Source organism: Salvelinus namaycush, chromosome 32 (genome assembly GCF_016432855.1).
Source record: "Salvelinus namaycush isolate Seneca chromosome 32, SaNama_1.0, whole genome shotgun sequence".
NCBI classification, from domain to species: domain Eukaryota; kingdom Metazoa; phylum Chordata; class Actinopteri; order Salmoniformes; family Salmonidae; genus Salvelinus; species Salvelinus namaycush.
This window is the reverse complement of record NC_052338.1, coordinates 31368107-31393685: the sequence shown is the minus strand read 5'-3', so window position 1 is coordinate 31393685 and position 25579 is coordinate 31368107. Positions and strand designations below refer to the sequence as shown.

The following is a 25579-nucleotide window of genomic DNA, read 5'->3' as shown; positions in this document are numbered from 1 at the left end:
ACATCTATCCATATCCTTATCACTGTCCTAGCTAGTGACATCTATCCATATCCTTATCCCTGTCCTAGCTCGTGACATCTATCCGTATCCTTATCCCTGTCCTAGCTAGTGACATCTAGGCTATCCATATCCTTATCCCTGTCCTAGCTAGTGACATCTAGGCTATCCATATCCTTATCCCTGTCCTAGCTAGTGACATCTATCCATATCCTTATCCCTGTCCTAGCTAGTGACATCTATCCATATCCCTGTCCTAGCTAGTGACATCTATCCATATCCTTATCCCTGTCATAGCTAGTGACATCTATCCGTATCCTTATTCCTGTCCTAGCTAGTGACATCTATCCAAATCCATATCCCTGTCCTAGCTAGTGACATCTATCCATATCCTTATCCCTGTCCTAGCTAGTGACATCTATCCATATCCTTATCCCTGTCCTAGCTAGTGACATCTATCCATATCCTTATCCCTGTCCTAGCTAGTGACATCTATCCATATCCTTATCCCTGTCCTAGCTAGTGACATCTATCCATATCCTTATCCCTGTCCTAGCTAGTGACATCTAGGCTATCCTTATCCCTGTCATAGCTAGTGACATCTATCCATATCCTTATCCCTGTCCTAGCTAGTGACATCTATCCATATCCTTATCCCTGTCCTAGCTAGTGACATCTATCCATATCCTTATCCCTGTCCTAGCTAGTGACATCTAGGCTATCCATATCCTTATCCCTGTCCTAGCTCGTGACATCTATCCGTATCCTTATCCCTGTCCTAGCTAGTGACATCTATGCTATCCATATCCTTATCCCTGTCCTAGCTAGTGACATCTAGGCTATCCATAACCTTATCCCTGTCCTAGCTAGTGACATCTATCCATATCCTTATCCCTGTCCTAGCTAGTGACATCTATCCATATCCTTATCCCTGTCCTAGCTAGTGACATATATCCATATCCTTATCCCTGTCCTAGCTAGTGACATCTATCCGTATCCTTATCCCTGTCATAGCTAGTGACATCTATCCGTATCCTTATCCCTGTCATAGCTAGTGACATCTATCCGTATCCTTATCCCTGTCCTAGCTAGTGACATCTATCCGTATCCTTATCCCTGTCATAGCTAGTGACATCTATCCATATCCTTATCCCTGTCCTAGCTAGTGATATCTATCCATATCCTTATCCCTATCCTAGCTGGTGACATATATCCATATCCTTATCCCTGTCCTAGCTAGTGACATCTATCCATATCCTTATCCCTGTCCTAGCTAGTGACATCTATCCGTATCCTTATCCCTGTCCTAGCTAGTGACATCTATCCATATCCTTATCCCTGTCCTAGCTAGTGACATCTATCCGTATCCTTATCCCTGTCCTAGCTAGTGACATCTATCCGTATCCTTATCCCTGTCCTAGCTAGTGACATCTATCCATATCCTTATCCCTGTCCTAGCTAGTGACATCTATCCATATCCTCATCCCTGTCCTAGCTAGTGACATCTATCCGTATCCTTATCCCTGTCCTAGCTAGCGACATCTATCCGTATCCTTATCCCTGTCCTAGCTAGTGACATTTATCCATATCCTTATCCCGGTCCTAGCTAGTGACATCTATCCGTATCCTTATCCCTGTCATAGCTAGTGACATCTATCCGTATCCTTATCCCTGTCATAGCTAGTGACATCTATCCGTATCCTTATCCCTGTTCTAGCTAGTGACATCTATCCGTATCCTTATCCCTGTCCTAGCTAGTGACATCTATCCATATCCGTATCCCTGTCCTAGCTAGTGACATCTATCCATATCCTTATCCCTGTCATAGCTAGTGACATCTATCCGTATCCTTATCCCTGTCCTAGCTAGTTACATCTATCAATATCCTTATCCCTGTCCTAGCTAGTGACATCTATCCGTATCCTTATCCCTGTTCTAGCTAGTGACATCTATCCGTATCCTTATCCCTGTCCTAGCTAGTGACATATATCCATATCCTCATCCCTGTCCTAGCTAGTGACATCTATCCGTATCCTTATCCCTGTCCTAGCTAGTGACATCAATCCGTATCCTTATCCCTGTCCTAGCTAGTGACATCTATCCATATCCTTATCCCTGTCCTAGCTAGGGACATCTAGGCTATCCATATCCTTATCCCTGTCCTAGCTAGGGACATCTATCCGTATCCTTATCCCTGTCCTAGCTAGTGACATCTATCCGTATCCCTGTTCTAGCTAGTGACATCTATCCGTATCCTTATCCCTGTCCTAGCTAGTGACATCTATCCGTATCCTTATCCCTGTTCTAGCTGGTGACATCTATCCGTATCCTTATCCCTGTCCTAGCTAGTGACATCTATCCGTATCCTTATCCCTGTCCTAGCTAGTGACATCTATCCGTATCCTTATCCCTGTCCTAGCTAGTGACATCTATCCGTATCCTTATCCCTGTCCTAGCTAGGGACATCTATCCGTATCCTTATCCCTGTCCTAGCTAGTGACATCTATCCGTATCCCTGTTCTAGCTAGTGACATCTATCCGTATCCTTATCCCTGTCCTAGCTAGTGACATCTATCCGTATCCTTATCCCTGTTCTAGCTGGTGACATCTATCCGTATCCTTATCCCTGTCCTAGCTAGTGACATCTATCCGTATCCTTATCCCTGTCCTAGCTAGTGACATCTATCCGTATCCTTATCCCTGTCCTAGCTAGTGACATCTATCCGTATCCTTATCCCTGTTCAAGCTAGTGACATCTATCCGTATCCTTATCCCTGTCCTAGCTAGTGACATCTATCCGTATCCTTATCCCTGTCCTAGCTAGTGACATCTATCCGTATCCTTATCCCTGTCCTAGCTAGTGACATCTATCCGTATCCTTATCCCTGTTCTAGCTAGTGACATCTATCCGTATCCTTATCCCTGTCCTAGCTAGTGACATCTATCCGTATCCTTATCCTAGCTAGTGACATCTATCAATATCCTTATCCCTGTTCTAGCTAGTGACATCTATCCGTATCCTTATCCCTGTCCTAGCTAGTGACATCTATCAATATCCTTATCCCTGTCCTAGCTAGTGACATCTATCTGTATCCTTATCCCTGTCCTAGCTAGTGACATCTATCCGTATCCTTATCCCTGTCCTAGCTAGTGACATATCCGTATCCTTATCCCTGTCCTAGCTAGTGACATCTATCCATATCCTTATCCCTGTCCTAGCTAGTGACATCTATCCATATCCTTATCCCTGTCCTAGCTAGTGACATCTATCCATATCCTTATCCCTGTCCTAGCTAGTGACATCTAGGCTATCCATATCCTTATCCCTGTCCTAGCTAGTGACATCTATCCATATCCTTATCCCTGTCCTAGCTAGTGACATATATCTGTATCCTTATCCCTGCCCTAGCTAGTGACATCTAGGCTATCCATATCCTTATCCCTGTCCTAGCTAGTGACATCTATCCCTATCCTTATCCCTGTCCTAGCTAGTGACATCTAGGCTATCCATATCCTTATCCCTGTCCTAGCTAGTGACATCTATCCGTATCCTTATCCCTGTTCTAGCTAGTGACATCTATCCGTATCCTTATCCCTGTCCTAGCTAGTGACATCAATCCGTATCCTTATCCCTGTTCTAGCTAGTGACATCTATCCATATCCTTATCCCTGTCCTAGCTAGTGACATCTATCCGTATCCTTATCCCTGTCCTAGCTAGTGACATCTATCCGTATCCTTATCCCTGTCCTAGCTAGTGACATCTATCCGTATCCTTATCCCTGTCCTAGCTAGTGACATCTATCCGTATCCTTATAACTGTCCTAGCTAGTGACATCTATCCATATCCTTATCCCTGTCCTAGCTTGTGACATCTAGGCTCTCCATATCCTTATCTCTGTCTTAGCTAGTGACATCTATCCATATCCTTATCCCTGTCCTAGCTGGTGACATCTAGGCTCTCCGTATCCTTATCCCTATCCTAGCTAGTGACATCTAGGCTATCCATATCCTTATCCCTATCCTAGCTAGTGACATCTAGGCTCACCATATCCTTATCCCTGTCCTAGCTAGTGACATCTATCCGTATCCTTATCCCTGTCCTAGCTAGTGACATCTAGGCTCTCCATATCCTTATCCCTGTCCTAACTAGTGACATCTATCCGTATCCTAACCCTGTCCTAGATACAGACATCTAGTCTCTCCGTATCCTTATCCCTGTCTTAGCTAGTGAAATGCTGCTTGTTTTCCTTGTCTGTATTTCCGTATGTGGAGCCACGCTCTCTGTTGATGAGCGAGAGATGACACAACTACTCCGGAGCTTCAGACTTGTTGCTCACGTGAGCATTATAACACTGGCAACTTACTTCAGCTGAAGTAGCTAATCCGTTTTCTTCAAAAGAACAGTTGTGGATGGTTAAAGAAACAAACGATCACATTTAGAAAATGAGGTCTAACATGCTAAAACGCGAAATATCCCTTTAACAGTGAAATGCTTACTTCCCAACAATGCAGAGAAAAAGAAAATAGAGGAATAACAGAAAAGTAAAACACGTAATAATAAAAGTAATAATAAATACACAATGAGTAACTAAAACTTGGCTTTATACACGGGGTACCAGTACTGAGTCGATATGCAGGGGTACGAGTACTGAGTTGATATGCAGGGGTACCAGTACTGAGTTGATATGCAGGGGTACCAGTACTGAGTTGATATGCAGGGGTACCAGTACTGAGTTGATATGCAGGGGTACCAGTACTGAGTTGACATGCAGGGGTACCAGTACTGAGTTGATATGCAGGGGTACGAGGGAGATTAAGGTAGATATGTACAGTTGAAGTTGTAAGTTTACATACACTTAGGTTGGAGTCATTGAAACTCATTTTTCAACCACTCCACAAATTTCTTGTTAACAAACTATAGTTTTGGCAAGTCGGTTAGGACATCTACTTTATGCATCACACAATTTTCCCAACAATTGTTTACAGACTCTATTACAATTCCAGTGGGTCAGAAGTTTACATACACTAAGTTGACTGTGCCTTTAAACAGCTTGGACAATTCCAGAAAATGATGTCATGGCTTTAGAAGCTTCTGATAGGCTAATTGACATCATTTCAGTCAATTGGAGGTGTACTTGTGGATGTATTTCAAAGCCTACCTTCAAACTCAGTGCCTCTTTGCTTGACATAGGAAAATCAAAAGAAATCAGCCAAGACCTCAGAAAAAAAGATTGTGGACCTCCACAAGTCTGGTTCATCCTTGGGAGCAATTTACAAACGGCTGAAGGTACCACGTTCATCTGTACAAACAATAGTACGCACGTTTAAACACCATGGGACCACGCAGCCGTCACACCGCTCAGGATGGAGACGCGTTCTGTCTCCTAGAGATGAATGTACTTTGAGGCGAAAAGTGCAAATCAATCCCAGAACAACAGCAAAGGACCTTGTGAAGATGCTGGAGGAAACAGGTACAAAAGTATCTATATCAACAGTAAAACGAGTCCTATATCGACATAACCTGAAAGGCCGCTCAGCAAGGAAGAAGCCACTGCTCCAAATCCGAACTAAAAAAGCCAGACTATGGTTTGCAACTGCACATGGGGACAAAGATCGTACTTTTTGGAGAAATGTCCTCTGGTCTGATGAAACAAAAATAGAACTTTTTGGCCATAATGACCATCGTTATGTTTGGAGGAAAAAGGGGGAGGCTTGCAAGCCGAATAACACCATCCCAACCGTGAAGCATGGGGGTGGCAGCATCATGTTGTGGGGGTGCTTTGCTGCAGGAGGGATTGGTGCACTTCACAAAATAGATGGCATCATGAGGATAGAAAAGTATGTGGATATATTGAAGCAACATCTCAAAATATCAGTCCGGAAGTTAAAGCTTGGTCGCAAATGGGTCTTCCAAATGGACAATGACCCCAAGCATACTTCCAAAGTTGTGGCAAAATGGTTTAAGGACAACAAGGTCAAGGTATTGGAGTGGCCATCACAAAACCCTGACGTCAATCCTATAGAAAATTTGTGGGCAGAACTGAAAAAGCGTGTGCAAGCAAGGAGGCCTACAAACCTGACTCAGTTACACCAGCTCTGTCAGGAGGAATGGGCCAAAATTCACCCAAATTATCGTGGGAAGCTTGTGGAAGGCTACCCAAAACGTTTGACCCAAGTTAAACAATTTAAAGGCAATACTACCAAGTACTAATTGGTGTATGTAAACTTCTGACCCACTGGGAATGTGATGAAAGAAATAAAAGCTGAAATAAATCATTCTCTCTACTATTATTCTGACATTTCACATTCTTAAAATAAAGTGGTGATACTAACTGACCTAAGACAGGGAATTTTTAAGAGGATTCAATTTGAGGAATTGTGAAACACTAAGATTAAATGTATTTGGCTAAGGTGTATGTAAACTTCCGACTTCAACTGTACATAACTATGAATAAAGTGACAGAAAGTAAACTGTAGCAGCAGCGTATGTGATGAGAAAAAATGTTTGTGCAAAAAAGGGTCAATGCAGATAGTCCGGGCAGCTATTTGGTTAACTACTTAAGTACTCAGCAGTCTTATGTCTTGGGGGGTTGAAGCTGTTCAGGGTCATGTTGGTTCCAGACTTGGTGCATCGGTACTGCTTGCTGTGCGGTAGTAGAGACAAAAGTCTATGACTTAGGGGACGGGAGTCTTATAGAATTTTTAGAGACTTCCTCTGACAACGCCTGGTATAGAGGTCCTGGATGGCAGGGAGCTCGACTTAGTACACATTACCCTCTGTAGCGCCTTGTGGTCCAATACCAAGCGATCGCCATACCAAGTGGTGAATCAGCCAGTCAAGATGCTCTCAATGGTGCAGCTGTATAACTTTTTGAGGATCTAAGGGCACATGACAAATCTTTTTAGCCAACTGATAGGGAAAAGGTGTTGTCGTGGCCTCTTCTAGACTGTGTTGGTGTGTTTGGACCATGATATGTTCTTAGGGATGTGGACACCGAGGAACTTGAACCTCTCGACCTGCTCCAATACAGCCCCGTCGATGTGAATGGGGGCGTGCTCGGCCCTCCATTTACATGATCAGCTCCTTTGTCTTGCTGACGTTGAGGGAAAAGTTGTTCTGGCACCACACTGCCAGGTCTCTAACCTCCTCCCTATTGGCTCTCTCATCTTCGTTGGTGATCAGGCCTACCACCATCTTGTTGTCGGCAAACTTAATGCTGGTTTTGGAGTCAGGTGCGGCCTAACAGTTGTGGGTGAACAGGGAGTACAGGAGGGGACTAAGCACACACCCCTGAGGGGCCCCCGTGTTGAGGGTCAGCGTGGCGGATGTGCTGTTGTCTACCCTCACCACCTGGGGGCCTGTCCAGGATCCTGGAGATCTGTCCACCTGTCCAGGATCCAGTTGCAGAGGGAGGTGTTCAGTCCCAGGGTCCTTAGCTTAGTGATGAGCTTGGAGGGCAATACGCTGAGCTGTAAATGAACAGCATTCTCACATAGGTGTTCCTCTTGTCCAGCTGGGAAAGTGCAATAGATATTGCGTCATCTATGGATCCGTGGCGAATTGGAGTAGGTCCAGGGTGTCTGGGATGAGGGTGTTGATGTGAGCCATGACCAGTCTTTTCAAGCATTTCATGGCTACAGATGTGAGTGCTATGGGGCGATAGTCATTTAGACAGGTTATCTTTACGTTCTTGGGCACAGGGACTATGGTGGTCTGCTTTAAACATATAGGCATTACATAATGGGTTAGGAAGAGGGTTGAAAATGTCAGTAAAGACACTAGTCAGCGCATGCTCTGAGTACACGTCCTGGTAATCAGTCTGGCCCTGTGGCCTTGTGAATGTTAACCTGTTTAAAGGTCTGACTCACATCGGCTACGAAGAGTGTGATCCCACAGTCGTCCGGAACAGCTGGTGCACTAATGAATGGTTCAGTTTTGATTACCTCGAAGTGTGCATAGAAGGTATCTAGCTCATCTGGTAGGCTCCCGGTCACTGGGCAGCTCGTGTCTAGGTTTCCCTTTGTAACCGTGATAGTTTGCAAGCCCTGCAACATCCAATAAGCATTGGAGCTGGTATAGTAGGATTCGATATTAGTCCTGTGTTGGTGCTTTTCCTGTTTGATGGTTAGTTGGAGGGCGTAGCGGGATTTCTTATAAGCATCCGGATTAGGGTCACGCTCATTGAAATTGGTAGATCTAGCCTTTAGCTCCATGCAGATGTTGCCTGTAAATCCATGGCTTCTGGTTGGGATATGTATGTACCATACAGTCACTGTGTGGACAATGTAGTCGATGCACTTATTAATGAAGCCGGTGACTGATGTGGTAAACTCCTCAATTCCATAGGATGGCTCCCGGAACATATTCCAGTCTGTGCTAGCGAAACAGTAGCTTCCGTATTGAGCGTGTCACTGGTACTTCCTGTTGGAGTTTTTTCTTGTAAGCAGGAATTAGGAGGATAGAGTTATGGTCAGATTTGCTAAATGGAAGGTGAGGGAGAGTAGTAATCCATGGCCTGTAATCCATGGCTTCTGGTTGGGATATGTACGCACAGTCACTCTATCAGCAGGATAGAGTTATGGTCAGATTTGCCAAATGGAAGGCGAGGGAGAGCTTAGTATGCATTTCTGTGTGGAGTAAAGGAGATCTCGAGTTTTTTCGCCTCTAGTTGGACACGTGACATGCTGGCAAAAATTAGTTAAAACAGATTTCAGTTTTCCTGCATTAAAAGCACCGGCCACCAGGAGTGACGCCTCTGGATGAATATTTTCTTGTTTTCTTATGGCCCTATATAGCTTGTTGAGTGTGGTCTTAGTGCGAGCATCGGTTTGTGGTGGTAAATAGACAGCTCTAAAAAAATATATAGATGAAAACTCTCTTGGTAAATAGCATCGTCTACAGCTTATTATGAGGTATTCTAACTAAGGCGAGTAAAACCTCAAGACTTTGTTAATATTAGAGATCAGACACCAGCTGTTGTTAACAAAGAGACACACCCCCCTTGAGCTTCCTCGATGCTGCCGTTCTGTCCTGCCGATGCACAGGAAAAACTAGCTAGATGTATATTATCCATGTCCTTGTTCATTCACAACACCTTGAAACAGGGGATATTACAGTTCTTCAGGTCCCGTTGATAGGATAGTCTCGAACGGAGCTCGTCCAGTTTGTTCTCCAGTGACTGCACGTTCGGAGGTTAGAGGCCACTTTATGTACTCACCGATGTAGTTTCGTCAGGGTGCCCTTACTTCGGCCTCTCTTATGCCGCCTTTTTATTTTCCGTGTCTCAAGGATTAGGGCCTGGTCCGTGGTGAGCAGTATGTCCTGCGCCTCCGATTAGTTGAAATTGACATCTTCATCCAAATGGAGGTTGGTGATCGCTTTTCTAATGTCCAGAAGCTATTTTCGGTCATAGGAAACATTATGTACAGACAAGTAAAGATCAGCATGAAAAAAAGCACTCAAAATAGCAGAACTGGTCAGGAGGCTGTAAAACAGCTGTGCAGCTATACAGCAGCACCAGGTAATGGGGGCCTAGTGTGTGTTTGTGTGGGGGGGAGAGAGCGAGCGAAAGAGATGGTAGAGGTATTATGATAAAGGTTATGTGTGGAGGGTAAACCCATCAATCCTGTACTCACAAAAATAAAACTCCATCAACTTAGAAATAAAATGTAGCCTATAGGCATTATTGTATTCCTCATTGCTATTGCTCAGCCCTAAAACTAACTAACCAAATCAAATAAATATCTGTGTAATACAAAAGGGACACTAAATCCAGAGTTAAAGTCATGGGGAGTGTTCTCACTGATCTAACCCTGACACTTTGGGGAAATCAGGACCCCCTCCATCCACATCATCTCCCCCCCCCCCACACACACACACCTCCTCCTCCTCACACACACACACTGGGGATGTGTCTTCAACTTTATTGAACATAGGGCCTGGGTGGATATTTAATAAGCATTTGTAAAGTTCCAGTTTGGGGAATAACCATATTCACTAGCGAGAAGGAAGAAGTATTTTCTGGTTGATGATGACACGGCCTGCGTCCCAACTGGCTCCCTAGTCCCTATATAGTACACTACCTTTTCACCATGAGCCATACAGTACATAGTGCACTATATAGGTAATAGGGAGCCATTTGAGAGGCAGAAACAGGCACTTTGTCTCGTGCTCAGCAGTGTCGCTGTCCGTGGTGTTGAATCCCTAATCAGTCACCAGATCCATTAGAGCTCAGGTCCACGAGAGTCAACTACTCCTCATCATGCAGCCAACCGGGAAGACACTTTGTAAGTGCCTATGATGGAAGACTGACCCGACCAAAAAGGCACTTCTTCCATTTGGCTAACTACACTGAACACTCAATAGGAGTCTCCCACAACGAACGGGCTCACATCATCTCACCGTCCATCTGTTTCTCAGTTCAAGCAACGATAGTAAGTGCACAATCTTTCCCTTTTCTTGGAGAGAAATCTGTAGTTCTTTGTTTGTTTGAACTGCGGTTGTCTTGGTTACTGTTGTCATGCCAACCTTTAACCACCCCCCTTCCTTTTTTACACCCCCCCAGTCTTTTGAAGTAAGGTTCCGATGCAGGGCAGTTTTAACCAATCAGAGCAATGCTCTTAGGAGCACCAGCCAGTCACAGTGCATATAACTATTAACAGACTATGAGTGTGGTCGTGTGTTGGCATCTCTCTCCCGTGAAGGGGAAGAGGGACGCAGGTAGGAGGAAGAGGCGGAATGGTAGAGAGAGAGAGAGAGAGAGAGAGAGAGAGAGAGAGAGAGAGAGAGAGAGAGAGAGAGAGAGAGAGAGAGAGAATGTGAGAGAGAATGTGAGAGAGAATGTGAGAGAGAGAGAGAGAGAGAGAGAGAGAGAGAGAGAGAGAGAGAGAGAGAGAGAGAGAGAGAGAGAATGTGAGAGAGATGTGAGAGAGATGTGAGAGAGATGTGAGAGAGAGAGAGACACGGGTGGACTGAGTGAAAGTAAATAGAGATTGAGGAACATGGAGGTTTAGACCAGACTAGAATAGACAGCACTTGTCTTATCATTAGGGGTGAGGATGGTAATATGTCAATGCAGATAGTAGTCCCATACAACGCTCCCCTACATTCTGCTTATTTTTGACAGCACCATTTCACCAAGTCAAATTCCCGGTCCAACAGAATAACACAGGCTACATAACGATGTACGTTGCTCATAAGATTCATTTTCTACTAAGTGCATTAGTGTTGCTACCATGCTGTGTTGTCATGTGTTGCCGCCTTGCTGTGTTGTTTTCTTAGGTCTTTCTTTATGTAGTGTTGTGTTGTCTCTCTTGTCGTGATGTGTGTTTTGTCCTATATTTTACATTTTTTTATAATAAAAAATATATATTTATATATCCCAGCCCCCGTCCCCGCTGGAGGCCTTTTTCCTTTTGGTAGGCCGTCATTGAAAATAACTGACTCTTAACTGACTTGCCTAGGTAAATAAAGGTTAAATAAATAAATAAAATGAATTAGCCCGTCTTAGCAGTGGCGTACTTATCATTAAACAGAAGAGGCCTCAGGCCTCACCTCATCAAGGGCCCTAGTGAGCATAATACAAAAAAATAATGCTAGTAATAATTGTTTTAATATAATGTCTCCCGCTTCCCTCCCATGCTCTACTCGAGGACCCCCCCCTCCACTCCCCCAAACAAATGACCCGCTGTCGTGGGCTGCTCCACTCATCGCCCTCATTCTGTCTTGCTTCAGCAGCAAATCTGCGGGAAGCTTCAAAAGTTGCAAAGGAAATGGGGAGGGAGGGGGGTTTTGTGCCCAGGTACCCAGGTAAATGAGGCCATATTGTTGACAAAAAAGCCAAATAATTATTAATAAACGATCAATCATTTATTTCCATACATATTTCACATTAATATTAATATAACCCACGTTTTTCTCATAGCAGAAACAATTGTCATGAATCACCCATGGACTGGTTCATAATAAGGGACTATTCCCCCCTGACAGAGTTGGACTATTCCACCCTGACAGAGTTGGACTATTCCACCCTGACAGAGTTGGGCTATTCCACCCTGACAGAGGTGGATTCTTCCACCCTGACAGAGTTGGACTCTTCCACCCTGACAGAGTTGGACTCTTCCACCCTGACAGAGTTGGACTATTCCACCCTGACAGAGTTGGACTATTCCACCCTGACAGAGTTGGACTATTCCACCCTGACAGAGTTGGACTATTCCACCCTGACAGAGTTGGACTATTCCACCCTGACAGAGTTGGACTATTCCACCCTGACAGAGTTGGACTATTCCACCCTGACAGAGTTGGACTCTTCCACCCTGACAGAGTTGGACTCTTCCACCCTGACAGAGTTGGACTCTTCCACCCTGACAGAGTTGGACTCTTCCACCCTGACAGAGTTGGACTCTTCCACCCTGACAGAGTTGGACTCTTCCACCCTGACAGAGTTGGACTATTCCACCCTGACAGAGTTGGGCTATTCCACCCTGACAGAGGTGGCTTCTTCCACCCTGACAGAGTTGGATTCTTCCACCCTGACAGAGTTGGACTCTTCCACCCTGACAGAGTTGGACTCTTCCACCCTGACAGAGTTGGACTATTCCACCCTGACAGAGTTGGACTATTCCACCCTGACAGAGTTGGACTCCTCCACCCTGACAGAGTTGGACTATTCCACCCTGACAGAGTTGGACTCCTCCACCCTGACAGAGTTGGACTCCTCCACCCTGACAGAGTTGGACTATTCCACCCTGACAGAGGTGGCTTCTTCCACCCTGACAGAGGTGGCTTCTTCCACCCTGACAGAGTTGGACTCTTCCACCCTGACAGAGTTGGACTCTTCCACCCTGACAGAGTTGGACTCTTCCACCCTGACAGAGTTGGACTCTTCCACCCTGACAGAGTTGGACTATTCCACCCTGACAGAGTTGGACTATTCCACCCTGACAGAGTTGGACTATTCCACCCTGACAGAGTTGGACTATTCCACCCTGACAGAGTTGGACTATTCCACCCTGACAGAGGTGGCTTCTTCCACCCTGACAGAGTTGGATTCTTCCACCCTGACAGAGTTGGACTCTTCCACCCTGACAGAGTTGGACTCTTCCACCCTGACAGAGTTGGACTCTTCCACCCTGACAGAGTTGGACTATTCCACCCTGACAGAGTTGGACTATTCCACCCTGACAGAGTTGGACTATTCCACCCTGACAGAGTTGGACTATTCCACCCTGACAGAGTTGGACTATTCCACCCTGACAGAGTTGGACTCTTCCACCCTGACAGAGTTGGACTCTTCCACCCTGACAGAGTTGGACTCTTCCACCCTGACAGAGTTGGACTCTTCCACCCTGACAGAGTTGGACTCTTCCACCCTGACAGAGTTGGACTCTTCCACCCTGACAGAGTTGGACTCTTCCACCCTGACAGAGTTGGACTCTTCCACCCTGACAGAGTTGGACTCTTCCACCCTGACAGAGTTGGACTATTCCACCCTGACAGAGTTGGACTCCTCCACCCTGACAGAGTTGGACTATTCCACCCTGACAGAGTTGGACTATTCCACCCTGACAGAGTTGGACTCCTCCACCCTGACAGAGTTGGACTATTCCACCCTGACAGAGGTGGCTTCTTCCACCCTGACAGAGGTGGCTTCTTCCACCCTGACAGAGTTGGACTCTTCCACCCTGACAGAGTTGGACTCTTCCACCCTGACAGAGTTGGACTCTTCCACCCTGACAGAGTTGGACTCTTCCACCCTGACAGAGTTGGACTATTCCACCCTGACAGAGTTGGACTATTCCACCCTGACAGAGTTGGACTATTCCACCCTGACAGAGTTGGACTATTCCACCCTGACAGAGTTGGACTCTTCCACCCTGACAGAGTTGGACTCTTCCACCCTGACAGAGTTGGACTCTTCCACCCTGACAGAGTTGGACTCTTCCACCCTGACAGAGTTGGACTCTTCCACCCTGACAGAGTTGGACTCTTCCACCCTGACAGAGTTGGACTCTTCCACCCTGACAGAGTTGGACTCTTCCACCCTGACAGAGTTGGACTATTCCACCCTGACAGAGTTGGACTCTTCCACCCTGACAGAGTTGGACTCTTCCACCCTGACAGAGTTGGACTCTTCCACCCTGACAGAGTTGGACTATTCCACCCTGACAGAGTTGGACTCTTCCACCCTGACAGAGTTGGACTCTTCCACCCTGACAGAGTTGGACTCTTCCACCCTGACAGAGTTGGACTCTTCCACCCTGACAGAGTTGGACTCTTCCACCCTGACAGAGTTGGACTCTTCCACCCTGACAGAGTTGGACTCTTCCACCCTGACAGAGTTGGACTCTTCCACCCTGACAGAGTTGGACTATTCCACCCTGACAGAGTTGGACTATTCCACCCTGACAGAGTTGGACTATTCCACCCTGACAGAGTTGGGCTATTCCACCCTGACAGAGGTGGATTCTTCCACCCTGACAGAGTTGGATTCTTCCACCCTGACAGAGTTGGACTCTTCCACCCTGACAGAGTTGGACTCTTCCACCCTGACAGAGTTGGACTATTCCACCCTGACAGAGTTGGACTCCTCCACCCTGACAGAGTTGGACTCTTCCACCCTGACAGAGTTGGACTCTTCCACCCTGACAGAGTTGGACTCCTCCACCCTGACAGAGTTGGACTATTCCACCCTGACAGAGGTGGCTTCTTCCACCCTGACAGAGGTGGCTTCTTCCACCCTGACAGAGTTGGACTCTTCCACCCTGACAGAGTTGGACTCTTCCACCCTGACAGAGTTGGACTCTTCCACCCTGACAGAGTTGGACTCTTCCACCCTGACAGAGTTGGACTCTTCCACCCTGACAGAGTTGGACTCTTCCACCCTGACAGAGTTGGACTATTCCACCCTGACAGAGTTGGACTATTCCACCCTGACAGAGTTGGACTCTTCCACCCTGACAGAGTTGGACTCTTCCACCCTGACAGAGTTGGACTCTTCCACCCTGACAGAGTTGGACTCTTCCACCCTGACAGAGTTGGACTCTTCCACCCTGACAGAGTTGGACTCTTCCACCCTGACAGAGTTGGACTCTTCCACCCTGACAGAGTTGGACTCTTCCACCCTGACAGAGTTGGACTCTTCCACCCTGACAGAGTTGGACTCTTCCACCCTGACAGAGTTGGACTCTTCCACCCTGACAGAGTTGGACTCTTCCACCCTGACAGAGTTGGACTCTTCCACCCTGACAGAGTTGGACTCTTCCACCCTGACAGAGTTGGACTCTTCCACCCTGACAGAGTTGGACTATTCCACCCTGACAGAGTTGGGCTATTCCACCCTGACAGAGGTGGATTCTTCCACCCTGACAGAGTTGGATTCTTCCACCCTGACAGAGTTGGACTCTTCCACCCTGACAGAGTTGGACTCTTCCACCCTGACAGAGTTGGACTATTCCACCCTGACAGAGTTGGACTCCTCCACCCTGACAGAGTTGGACTCTTCCACCCTGACAGAGTTGGACTCTTCCACCCTGACAGAGTTGGACTCCTCCACCCTGACAGAGTTGGACTATTCCACCCTGACAGAGGTGGCTTCTTCCACCCTGACAGAGGTGGCTTCTTCCACCCTGACAGAGTTGGACTCTTCCACCCTGACAGAGTTGGACTCTTCCACCCTGACAGAGTTGGACTCTTCCACCCTGACAGAGTTGGACTCTTCCACCCTGACAGAGTTGGACTCTTCCACCCTGACAGAGTTGGACTCTTCCACCCTGACAGAGTTGGACTATTCCACCCTGACAGAGTTGGACTCTTCCACCCTGACAGAGTTGGACTCTTCCACCCTGACAGAGTTGGACTCTTCCACCCTGACAGAGTTGGACTCTTCCACCCTGACAGAGTTGGACTCTTCCACCCTGACAGAGTTGGACTCTTCCACCCTGACAGAGTTGGACTCTTCCACCCTGACAGAGTTGGACTCTTCCACCCTGACAGAGTTGGACTCTTCCACCCTGACAGAGTTGGACTCTTCCACCCTGACAGAGTTGGACTCTTCCACCCTGACAGAGTTGGACTATTCCACCCTGACAGAGTTGGACTATTCCACCCTGACAGAGTTGGACTATTCCACCCTGACAGAGGTGGCTTCTTCCACCCTGACAGAGTTGGATTCTTCCACCCTGACAGAGTTGGACTCTTCCACCCTGACAGAGTTGGACTCTTCCACCCTGACAGAGTTGGACTCTTCCACCCTGACAGAGTTGGACTCTTCCACCCTGACAGAGTTGGACTATTCCACCCTGACAGAGTTGGACTATTCCACCCTGACAGAGTTGGACTATTCCACCCTGACAGAGTTGGACTATTCCACCCTGACAGAGTTGGACTATTCCACCCTGACAGAGTTGGACTCTTCCACCCTGACAGAGTTGGACTCTTCCACCCTGACAGAGTTGGACTCTTCCACCCTGACAGAGTTGGACTCTTCCACCCTGACAGAGTTGGACTCTTCCACCCTGACAGAGTTGGACTCTTCCACCCTGACAGAGTTGGACTCTTCCACCCTGACAGAGTTGGACTCTTCCACCCTGACAGAGTTGGACTATTCCACCCTGACAGAGGTGGCTTCTTCCACCCTGACAGAGGTGGCTTCTTCCACCCTGACAGAGTTGGATTCTTCCACCCTGACAGAGTTGGACTCTTCCACCCTGACAGAGTTGGACTCTTCCACCCTGACAGAGTTGGACTATTCCACCCTGACAGAGTTGGACTCCTCCACCCTGACAGAGTTGGACTATTCCACCCTGACAGAGTTGGACTATTCCACCCTGACAGAGTTGGACTCCTCCACCCTGACAGAGTTGGACTATTCCACCCTGACAGAGGTGGCTTCTTCCACCCTGACAGAGGTGGCTTCTTCCACCCTGACAGAGTTGGACTCTTCCACCCTGACAGAGTTGGACTCTTCCACCCTGACAGAGTTGGACTCTTCCACCCTGACAGAGTTGGACTCTTCCACCCTGACAGAGTTGGACTCTTCCACCCTGACAGAGTTGGACTATTCCACCCTGACAGAGTTGGACTATTCCACCCTGACAGAGTTGGACTATTCCACCCTGACAGAGTTGGACTCTTCCACCCTGACAGAGTTGGACTCTTCCACCCTGACAGAGTTGGACTCTTCCACCCTGACAGAGTTGGACTCTTCCACCCTGACAGAGTTGGACTCTTCCACCCTGACAGAGTTGGACTCTTCCACCCTGACAGAGTTGGACTCTTCCACCCTGACAGAGTTGGACTCTTCCACCCTGACAGAGTTGGACTCTTCCACCCTGACAGAGTTGGACTCTTCCACCCTGACAGAGTTGGACTATTCCACCCTGACAGAGTTGGACTATTCCACCCTGACAGAGTTGGACTATTCCACCCTGACAGAGTTGGACTGACAGAGATGGACTATTCCACCCTGACAGAGTTCCTGTGCATATATGACTGCAAAAATGACTTTAATTTCAATTACTGTAAACTGTAGCAATGAGGCTTTTTGAGAGTGGGGCAGATAAAAAAAACTAAACAATTAAGAAGATTGAATTTGAACAGAAAATGTACCTAAATTAACACATTTACTAGCCTCGACCTGGGGACTCCAACTCACGAAGTCTGCCCTGCCTCTTAGAGAACACGAATCAAAGAAACACAGTCTATTCGAGCTCATTAAAAACAACTGAGAAAATTAAAGAATTCACAAAGGACAACTTATTATCCAAATTACGGCACGCATGACATAGATGAACACAGATTTGGTATTCATATGATGCAAATATAAGCAAAACAAAGTTGCAGTAAAAACAAGCCATTATGAATCAAATGTTGATCTAATATGAATAACGATCCAGTCTGAATTATTAATGTAACCATAAACCACGTAATTCAGACACTTTGGATGGGATAAATGGATGTTTACGCAGAAATGATGCAAAACACTTTTTTGCGGTTAGGTTAGTCTAGGCTACTCACCATGCTATCGTAGTGGATCAGGTTAGCCTAGGCTACTCACCATGCTATCGTAGTGGATCAGGTTAGCCTAGGCTACTCACCATGCTATCGTAGTGGATCAGGTTAGTCTAGGCTACTCACCATGCTATCGTAGTGGATCAGGTTAGCCTAGGCTACTCACCATGCTATCGTAGTGGATCAGGTTAGCCTAGGCTACTCACCATGCTATCGTAGTGGATCAGGTTAGTCTAGGCTACTCACCATGCTATCGTAGTGGATCAGGTTAGCCTAGGCTACTCACCATGCTATCGTAGTGGATCAGGTTAGCCTAGGCTACTCACCATGCTATCGTAGTGGATCAGGTTAGCCTAGGCTACTCACCATGCTATCGTAGTGGATCAGGTTAGCCTAGGCTACTCACCATGCTATCGTAGTGGATCAGGTTAGCCTAGGCTACTCACCATGCTATCGTAGTGGATCAGGTTAGTCTAGGCTACTCACCATGCTATCGTAGTGGATCAGGTTAGCCTAGGCTACTCACCATGCTATCGTAGTGGATCAGGTTAGTCTAGGCTACTCACCATGCTATCGTAGTGGATCAGGTTAGCCTAGGCTACTCACCATGCTATCGTAGTGGATCAGGTTAGTCTAGGCTACTCACCATGCTATCGTAGTGGATCAGGTTAGTCTAGGCTACTCACCATGCTATCGTAGTGGATCAGTTCCAGTTCGTACTCCGGCAGTATATCCGTTCTCTTGTTCACCAAGTCGAGGGCCATCTGAGCGGAAGGGAGGCATGCTTGGCCCCCGGGCCAGCCTCCGCTCATCGGGAAGAGGGCACCGATGTAGAGCTTCTTCTTGCCTAGAGCCGGGCAGGACCAAGAGAAGAGTAAAGTCAGCGAGGCGAAGATCAATGTCTGGCCGATGATGGAGCGTCGACCCCCGGGTAGACTTCGACAGGACACCGCCATGGTGGAAGTTTTAGAGTGTCAGAAACTTGGTTTTAAAAAGTAGAAAATGTTGTATGCCGCCGATGGTTGAGAATTGTCTTGGTGACTATTCTCCTCTGATATTGTTCTGCTGTTGCTGCGTCAAGAACTCTTGTAAGTGTGTTTTTTGTCGTGACAAAATAAACTATTTTTATTCCTCATAAAATAGCCAATCTATCACAACACTAGTACTACTGAAGGGTAACTTCGTTTTCGTCTGTAAATAAATGTTACTGTTCAGTCTGAGCAACCTACACAAAATGCTGTTTTTTTCTGTCTCTAAATTATTATTCCTCTGTCTTTGAACTCAACATGTTGGTCTTGGAACAACATTATAAACACGACCCAAATCCACAGTAGCCTATAAGTAAATCCAGTTGGATATCATTTACAGGTAGATACCCTCTTGCAGTTACACGTTTAGCGTAATCAGTAGCCGGGGTGAGAGTAAGTTCAATTGAAATGAACAGACAGATAAGGTCAATTAACGATACATGCAGGTTGGAAGTCTCTTAATTGAACTTGCTCGCTCGATATGAATAGCCACCGGGAAACCTTGCAGTGGTATAGAATGATTTGTATCCTGCGATCATTCTTTTGAATTAGTATTTCCGCTGTCCAAGGTTCTGGAAAATATTATATCACTGAGAGCGCCCGGCCGCAAAGTCTCGGGAATTAGATAGAGAAATGTTGAGAGAATCTCCCTTAGTAAAATATTAGAAATAATGTAGAGAGAAATAGGAATACATCCGACGTTAACCTACACTGTTCAACCGTGCTCGTTTTAAATACTCATCTGTCCTTGCCCTATCCAATTCCCTACATACTCACTGCTCTCCCGGAAGATATTGCACTATGATTTAATTAAAACGGCACGTTAGGTAGTGCACATGTTATGTAGGATCGACCGCCGCAATACATAAACATGCCACAGTTGTCTATTCCTGCCCGTTAACGAGGCGCGTGTTGTCAACTCGGAATTTGAACGATGGAATGTTAAACGACAGGTAAGCAGATAACAAGAGTCGAACCCGGTTACCCTTCAGCGGTTAAAACAACAAAATAAACGGTCACAGCAGTGTCTGGTTAAACGTAAGTGTTAAAGTGAACAGGTCCAAGCGTTATTTTTGTTTCGTCGACTGCAGCAGAGAGAGTGAAAGAATGACAGTGTTCCAGGTTTACAGAGCACAGAGGGAGGTAGAGAGAGAGAGGTGGTGGAGGGAGGGAGGGAGGAGGTGGAGGGAGAGAGAGAGGAGGTGGAGGGAGAGAGAGAGGAGGTGAAGGGAGAGAGGAGGTAGAGAGAGAGAGAGGAGGTGGAGGGAGGGAGGGAGGGAGGGAGGGAGGGAGGGAGGTTGTTTTGCTCTATCCTTCTCCGTTTCATAAACCACTTTGAATTTGCAATCGCTTAACAGAGCTTCTCAATAACCGTTCTCTCCCTTTTCTTTCCTCAGCCAACTACACACTATAATACTTATTTTTATATTCTAAACTTTAAAGGTCCAATGCGCCGTTTTTATCTGGGTAGCAAATTATTTCTGGGTAGCAATTAACTTACTGTGATTGTTTTCAATTAAAATGGTCAACAAGGAACAAAAAAAGCTTCTTAGCAAAGAGAAAATTCTCAAGTAAGAATTTCTTTAGGACTGTCTGGGAGTGGTCTGAGTGGGGATGAGAAAACGGAAAACTGCATGTTACTGGCAGAGAGGTTTGGAACTCTTTCTTATATCATTTTTTTGTTTTTTATAATTGTTTATTTTTTTGACATTTTTTAAAACTTTATTTTTATTAATTATACAAAATAATCAACTACTTACATCCCTACATTACACATGTCTAACAAAACAAAACACAGGTGTAAACAAGAAAATACTAAATACATACAAAAGTATATATACAGTACCAGTCAAAAGTTTGGAATTATGTAGTAACCAAAAAAGTGTTAAACAAATCAAAATATATTTTATATTTGAGATGCTTAAAAAGTAGCCATCCTTTGCCTAGATGACAGCTTTGCACACTCTTGGCATTCTCTCCGACCATCACTCTCTCTCGCTTGGTCAAGGGACATTTAAGATATACTCCGATGTGACGATGTAAAACGGCTTTCAGGACCTGAGGGTTTAGGGACAAGGGCTGTCTCCTTGGACTGCAGCCACTGTTAGAGTGGCCAATTCTTTATTATTGTTCTACTAACTAATTTACCACCAGGCAGGTCACAACTCCATCCCACCAAAACAGGCTGACATTTCAGGTGGTCTTTTCAAACAGCTCTTACACTAACATTTTCCCAATATTATGGAAATATACAGTATAGACTGCACTGGGCCTTTAACAAGTCTCTCTCTCTCAACCAGACAGAGTATCTCTCTCTCCCTCTCTCTCTCTCTCTCTCTCTCTCTCTCTCTCTCTCATTATCAAAGTAGACCTTGGATTCTCTCATTCCTCTGCACTTCTCCATTTGTAATCTCTCCCTCCTCCTTGCTCACTCTGTGTGTTTGTATCTATTTCCTTCAGATGTAGCCCTCACCTCCTTGCTCACTCTGTGTGTTTGTATCTATTTCCTTCAGATGTAGCCCTCTCCTCCTTTCTCAGCTTGATGTATCTCTCTGTCAGCTTGATGTATCTCTCTGTCAGCTTGATGTATCTCTCTGTCAGCTTGATGTATCCCTCTGTTACTCTGTCTGGTTGATGTATCTCTCTGTATCTCTCTGTCAGCTTGATGTATCTCTCTGTATCTCTCTGTCTGCTTGATGTATCTCTCTGTATCTCTCTGTATCTCTCTGTCAGCTTGATGTATCTCTCTGTATCTCTCTGTCAGCTTGATGTATCTCTCTGTAAGCTTGATGTATCTCTCTGTATCTCTCTGTCAGCTTAATGTATCTCTCTGTCTGGTTGATGTATATCTCTCTGTCAGCTTGATGTATCTCTCTGTCTGGTTGATGTATATCTCTCTGTCTGGTTGATGTATATCTCTCTGTCTGGTTGATGTATATCTCTCTGTCTGGTTGATGTATATCTCTCTGTCTGGTTGATGCATATCTCTCTGTCTGGTTGATGTATATCTCTCTGTCTGGTTGATGTATCTCTCTGTCTGGTTGATGTATATCTCTCTGTCTGGTTGATGTATATCTCTCTGTCTGGTTGATGTATATCTCTGTCTGGTTGATGCATATCTCTCTGTCTGGTTGATGTATATCTCTCTGTCTGGTTGATGTATATCTCTCTGTCTGGTTGATGCATATCTCTCTGTCTGGTTGATGCATATCTCTCTGTCTGGTTGATGTATATCTCTCTGTCTGGTTGATGTATATCTCTCTGTCTGGTTGATGTATATCTCTCTGTCTGGTTGATGCATATCTCTCTGTCTGGTTGATGTATATCTCTCTGTCTGGTTGATGTATATCTCTCTGTCTGGTTGATGTATATCTCTCTGTCTGGTTGATGTATATCTCTCTGTCTGGTTGATGCATATCTCTCTGTCTGGTTGATGCATATCTCTCTGTCTGGTTGATGTATATCTCTCTGTCTGGTTGATGTATATCTCTCTGTCTGGTTGATGTATATCTCTCTGTCTGGTTGATGTATAGCTCTGTCTGGTTGATGCATATCTCTCTGTCTGGTTGATGTATATCTCTCTGTCTGGTTGATGTATATCTCTCTGTCTGGTTGATGTATATCTCTCTGTCTGGTTGATGTATATCTCTCTGTCTGGTTGATGTATATCTCTCTGTCTGGTTGATGTATATCTCTCTGTCTGGTTGATGTATATCTCTCTGTCTGGTTGATGTATATCTCTCTGTCTGGTTGATGTATATCTCTGTCTGGTTGATGCATATCTCTGTCTGGTTGATGCATATCTCTCTGTCTGGTTGATGTATATCTCTCTGTCTGGTTGATGTATATCTCTCTGTCTGGTTGATGTATATCTCTCTGTCTGGTTGATGTATATCTCTCTGTCTGGTTGATGTATATCTCTCTGTCTGGTTGATGTATATCTCTCTGTCTGGTTGATGTATATCTCTCTGTCTGGTTGATGTATATCTCTCTGTCTGGTTGATGCATATCTCTCTGTCTGGTTGATGTATATCTCTCTGTCTGGTTGATGCATATCTCTCTGTCTGGTTGATGTATATCTCTCTGCGTCCCTCTATACATTTTCCCATCTCTCCTGGATTATCCATGCTTCTTCTTGCTGGTTAGAAAGCCATTTGTCTCATCCTCCAACTACCCACATTCATTCCTTTACTTAAGTAGCATCTCCTTCTCTTAATAAGCTATAGATGTCGAACAACTGGCGAGTCACTTGTAAATGTTCAAATCAGACTGAAATGCAAATGAATACTAATTGCAGTGTCAAAAGAATAACAAGCAAACACATGATAGTGTTCTGGGGAGTTTTGAGAGTCATGCACCTTAGTGCCCAATACATTTAACTGACGTTTTGCTGCAAAGCTGATTAGACATTCTGGAGACCGTTTTAAACAACAGGGTCATTTTTTAAAAGGAGCAGATGAAGTAAGAATAGCTGAAGTAGTGCATGGTGAAGATTCAATTATCTCTCCTATTCTCTCTATCCCTCTCTCTCCCCCCTCTCTCTCTCTCTCCCTCTCTCTCTCTCTCCCTCTCCCTCTCTCCCTCTATCCCTCTCTCTCCCCTCTCTCTCTCTCTCTCTCTATCCCTCTCTCTCTCTCTCTCCCTCTCCCTCTCCCTCTCTCCCTCTATCCCTCTCTCTCCCCCCCGCTCTCTCTCTCTCCCTCTCTCTCCCTCTCTCTCCCTCTCTCTATCCATCTCTCTCTCTCCCCCTCTTTTTCTCTCTCCAGGAGTTCATATTTCAACATTTGTCCAACATATAAGGCCAGAGGCAGTGATTCTATACTGCATCACATATAACATATTACTATCCCACCTCCCTCTGTATCTCTATCCACTGCTGCGGTTGCCAAGGGAGGCTAGGGGAAGCTCTGCCAATGATAGTCCAGTAGAGATGGTTCTAAGAAGGAATCCAATAACCCTCTAGGTTCTACAGCACTGAGGCATGTCATCACCATAGTTGCATGCAGAATGGAACCCCATAGAGCTCTGGTCAAAAGTAGTGTTCTGTATAGGGCAGGGCTGCCCAACCCTGTTCCTGGAGAGTTACCGTCCTGTAGGTTTGAACTCCAACCCTGTTCCTGGAGAGATACCGTCCTGTAGGTTTTAACTCCAACCCTGTTCCTGGAGAGATACCCTCCTGTAGGTTTTAACTCCAACCCTGTTCCTGGAGAGAAACCCTCCTGTAGGTTTTAACTCCAACCCTGTTCCTGGAGAGTTACCGTCCTGTAGGTTTTCACTCCAACCCTGTTCCTGGAGAGAGACCCTCCTGTAGGTTTTCACTCCAACCCTGTTCCTGGAGAGATACCCTCCTGTAGGTTTTAACTCCAACCCTGTTCCTGGAGAGATACCCTCCTGTAGGTTTTAACTCCAACCCTGTTCCTGGAGAGAAACCCTCCTGTAGGTTTTAACTCCAACCCTGTTCCTGGAGAGATACCCTCCTGTAGGTTTTAACTCCAACCCTGTTCCTGGAGAGATACCCTCCTGTAGGTTTTCACTCCAACCCTGTTCCTGGAGAGAGACCCTCCTGTAGGTTTTAACTCCAACCCTGTTCCTGGAGAGATACCCTCCTGTAGGTTTTAACTCCAACCCTGTTCCTGGAGAGAGACCCTCCTGTAGGTTTTAACTCCAACCCTGCTCCTGGAGAGATACCGTCCTTTAGGTTTTTCACTCCAACCCTAATCTAGCGCACCTGATTCTAATAATTAGCTGGGGTTGTAGGGAGTGTAGCTGTAATGTACATGATGTGCCACCAGGGCGGCGCGCTTGTCATTCCCTCAGCCAGCCACTGTTGAGCAGTGCTATGCATTGTGGGGAATAAAAGGCCTTGGTTACAGTATCTGAGCAGCAGGCCCGTTGGTTGGCCGGCCAGTTGGTCCACTCTCCTGCTGGCTCATTAGCCTGGGCTACAGCCTTCGTCTGTGATCATTAATTCATGGCTCCACTTAATAGATTCATTGATTTGAATGAGGTTCATTCGTTCGGATCAGAATGCTAACTAGGTTGGCTCTCATTGTTTGTATTGCGAGGAGCACAGAGCAACCGGCTCAGTACTCCGCAGCCTTGTCTGTCAAAACTGAATCCCGTCAGGCTTGGTTGCCAGTCGCAGCATTGGTATTCGCCATGATATCCACCAGTCTACACTCTCTGGAGAGTCTGGGACGGCAACGTTGGGGCCTGACAGGAGAAATATGAAGTTAAAGGAGATCCGAGAAGACTTTTCTCAACTGACAGACAACCTGCTTCCCAAATGGCACCCTATTCCCTATATAGTGTACTACTTTTGACCAGGGACCATAGGCACCCTATTCCCTATATAGTGCACTACTTTTGACCAGGCCGATAGGCACTATAAAGGGAATAGGGTGCCATTTGGGGTGCACCCTGAGTCACTACCGTAGAGCATGGTAGACCTACTACATACACAGTGGTCAGTTACTATGTACACAACATGGAGCTCTATGGAGAAACCAACGATGCTATCAGTACTTTGGGTTTGGACGC

General features: G+C 46.0%; 1 protein-coding gene across 1 annotated transcript in view; it reads right to left on the bottom strand.

Moving 5' to 3' along the window:
- Positions 1-18850, bottom strand: part of LOC120027366 (gamma-aminobutyric acid type B receptor subunit 1-like) — a 131163-nt gene extending 112313 nt beyond the window's left edge. Inside the window, exon 1 of the mRNA XM_038972282.1 lies at positions 18698-18850. Within this exon, the coding sequence (XP_038828210.1) occupies positions 18698-18823 (126 nt within the window). The 5' untranslated portion in view covers positions 18824-18850. The remainder of the gene's footprint in view (positions 1-18697) is intronic.
- Positions 18851-25579: the final 6729 nt, after the last annotated feature.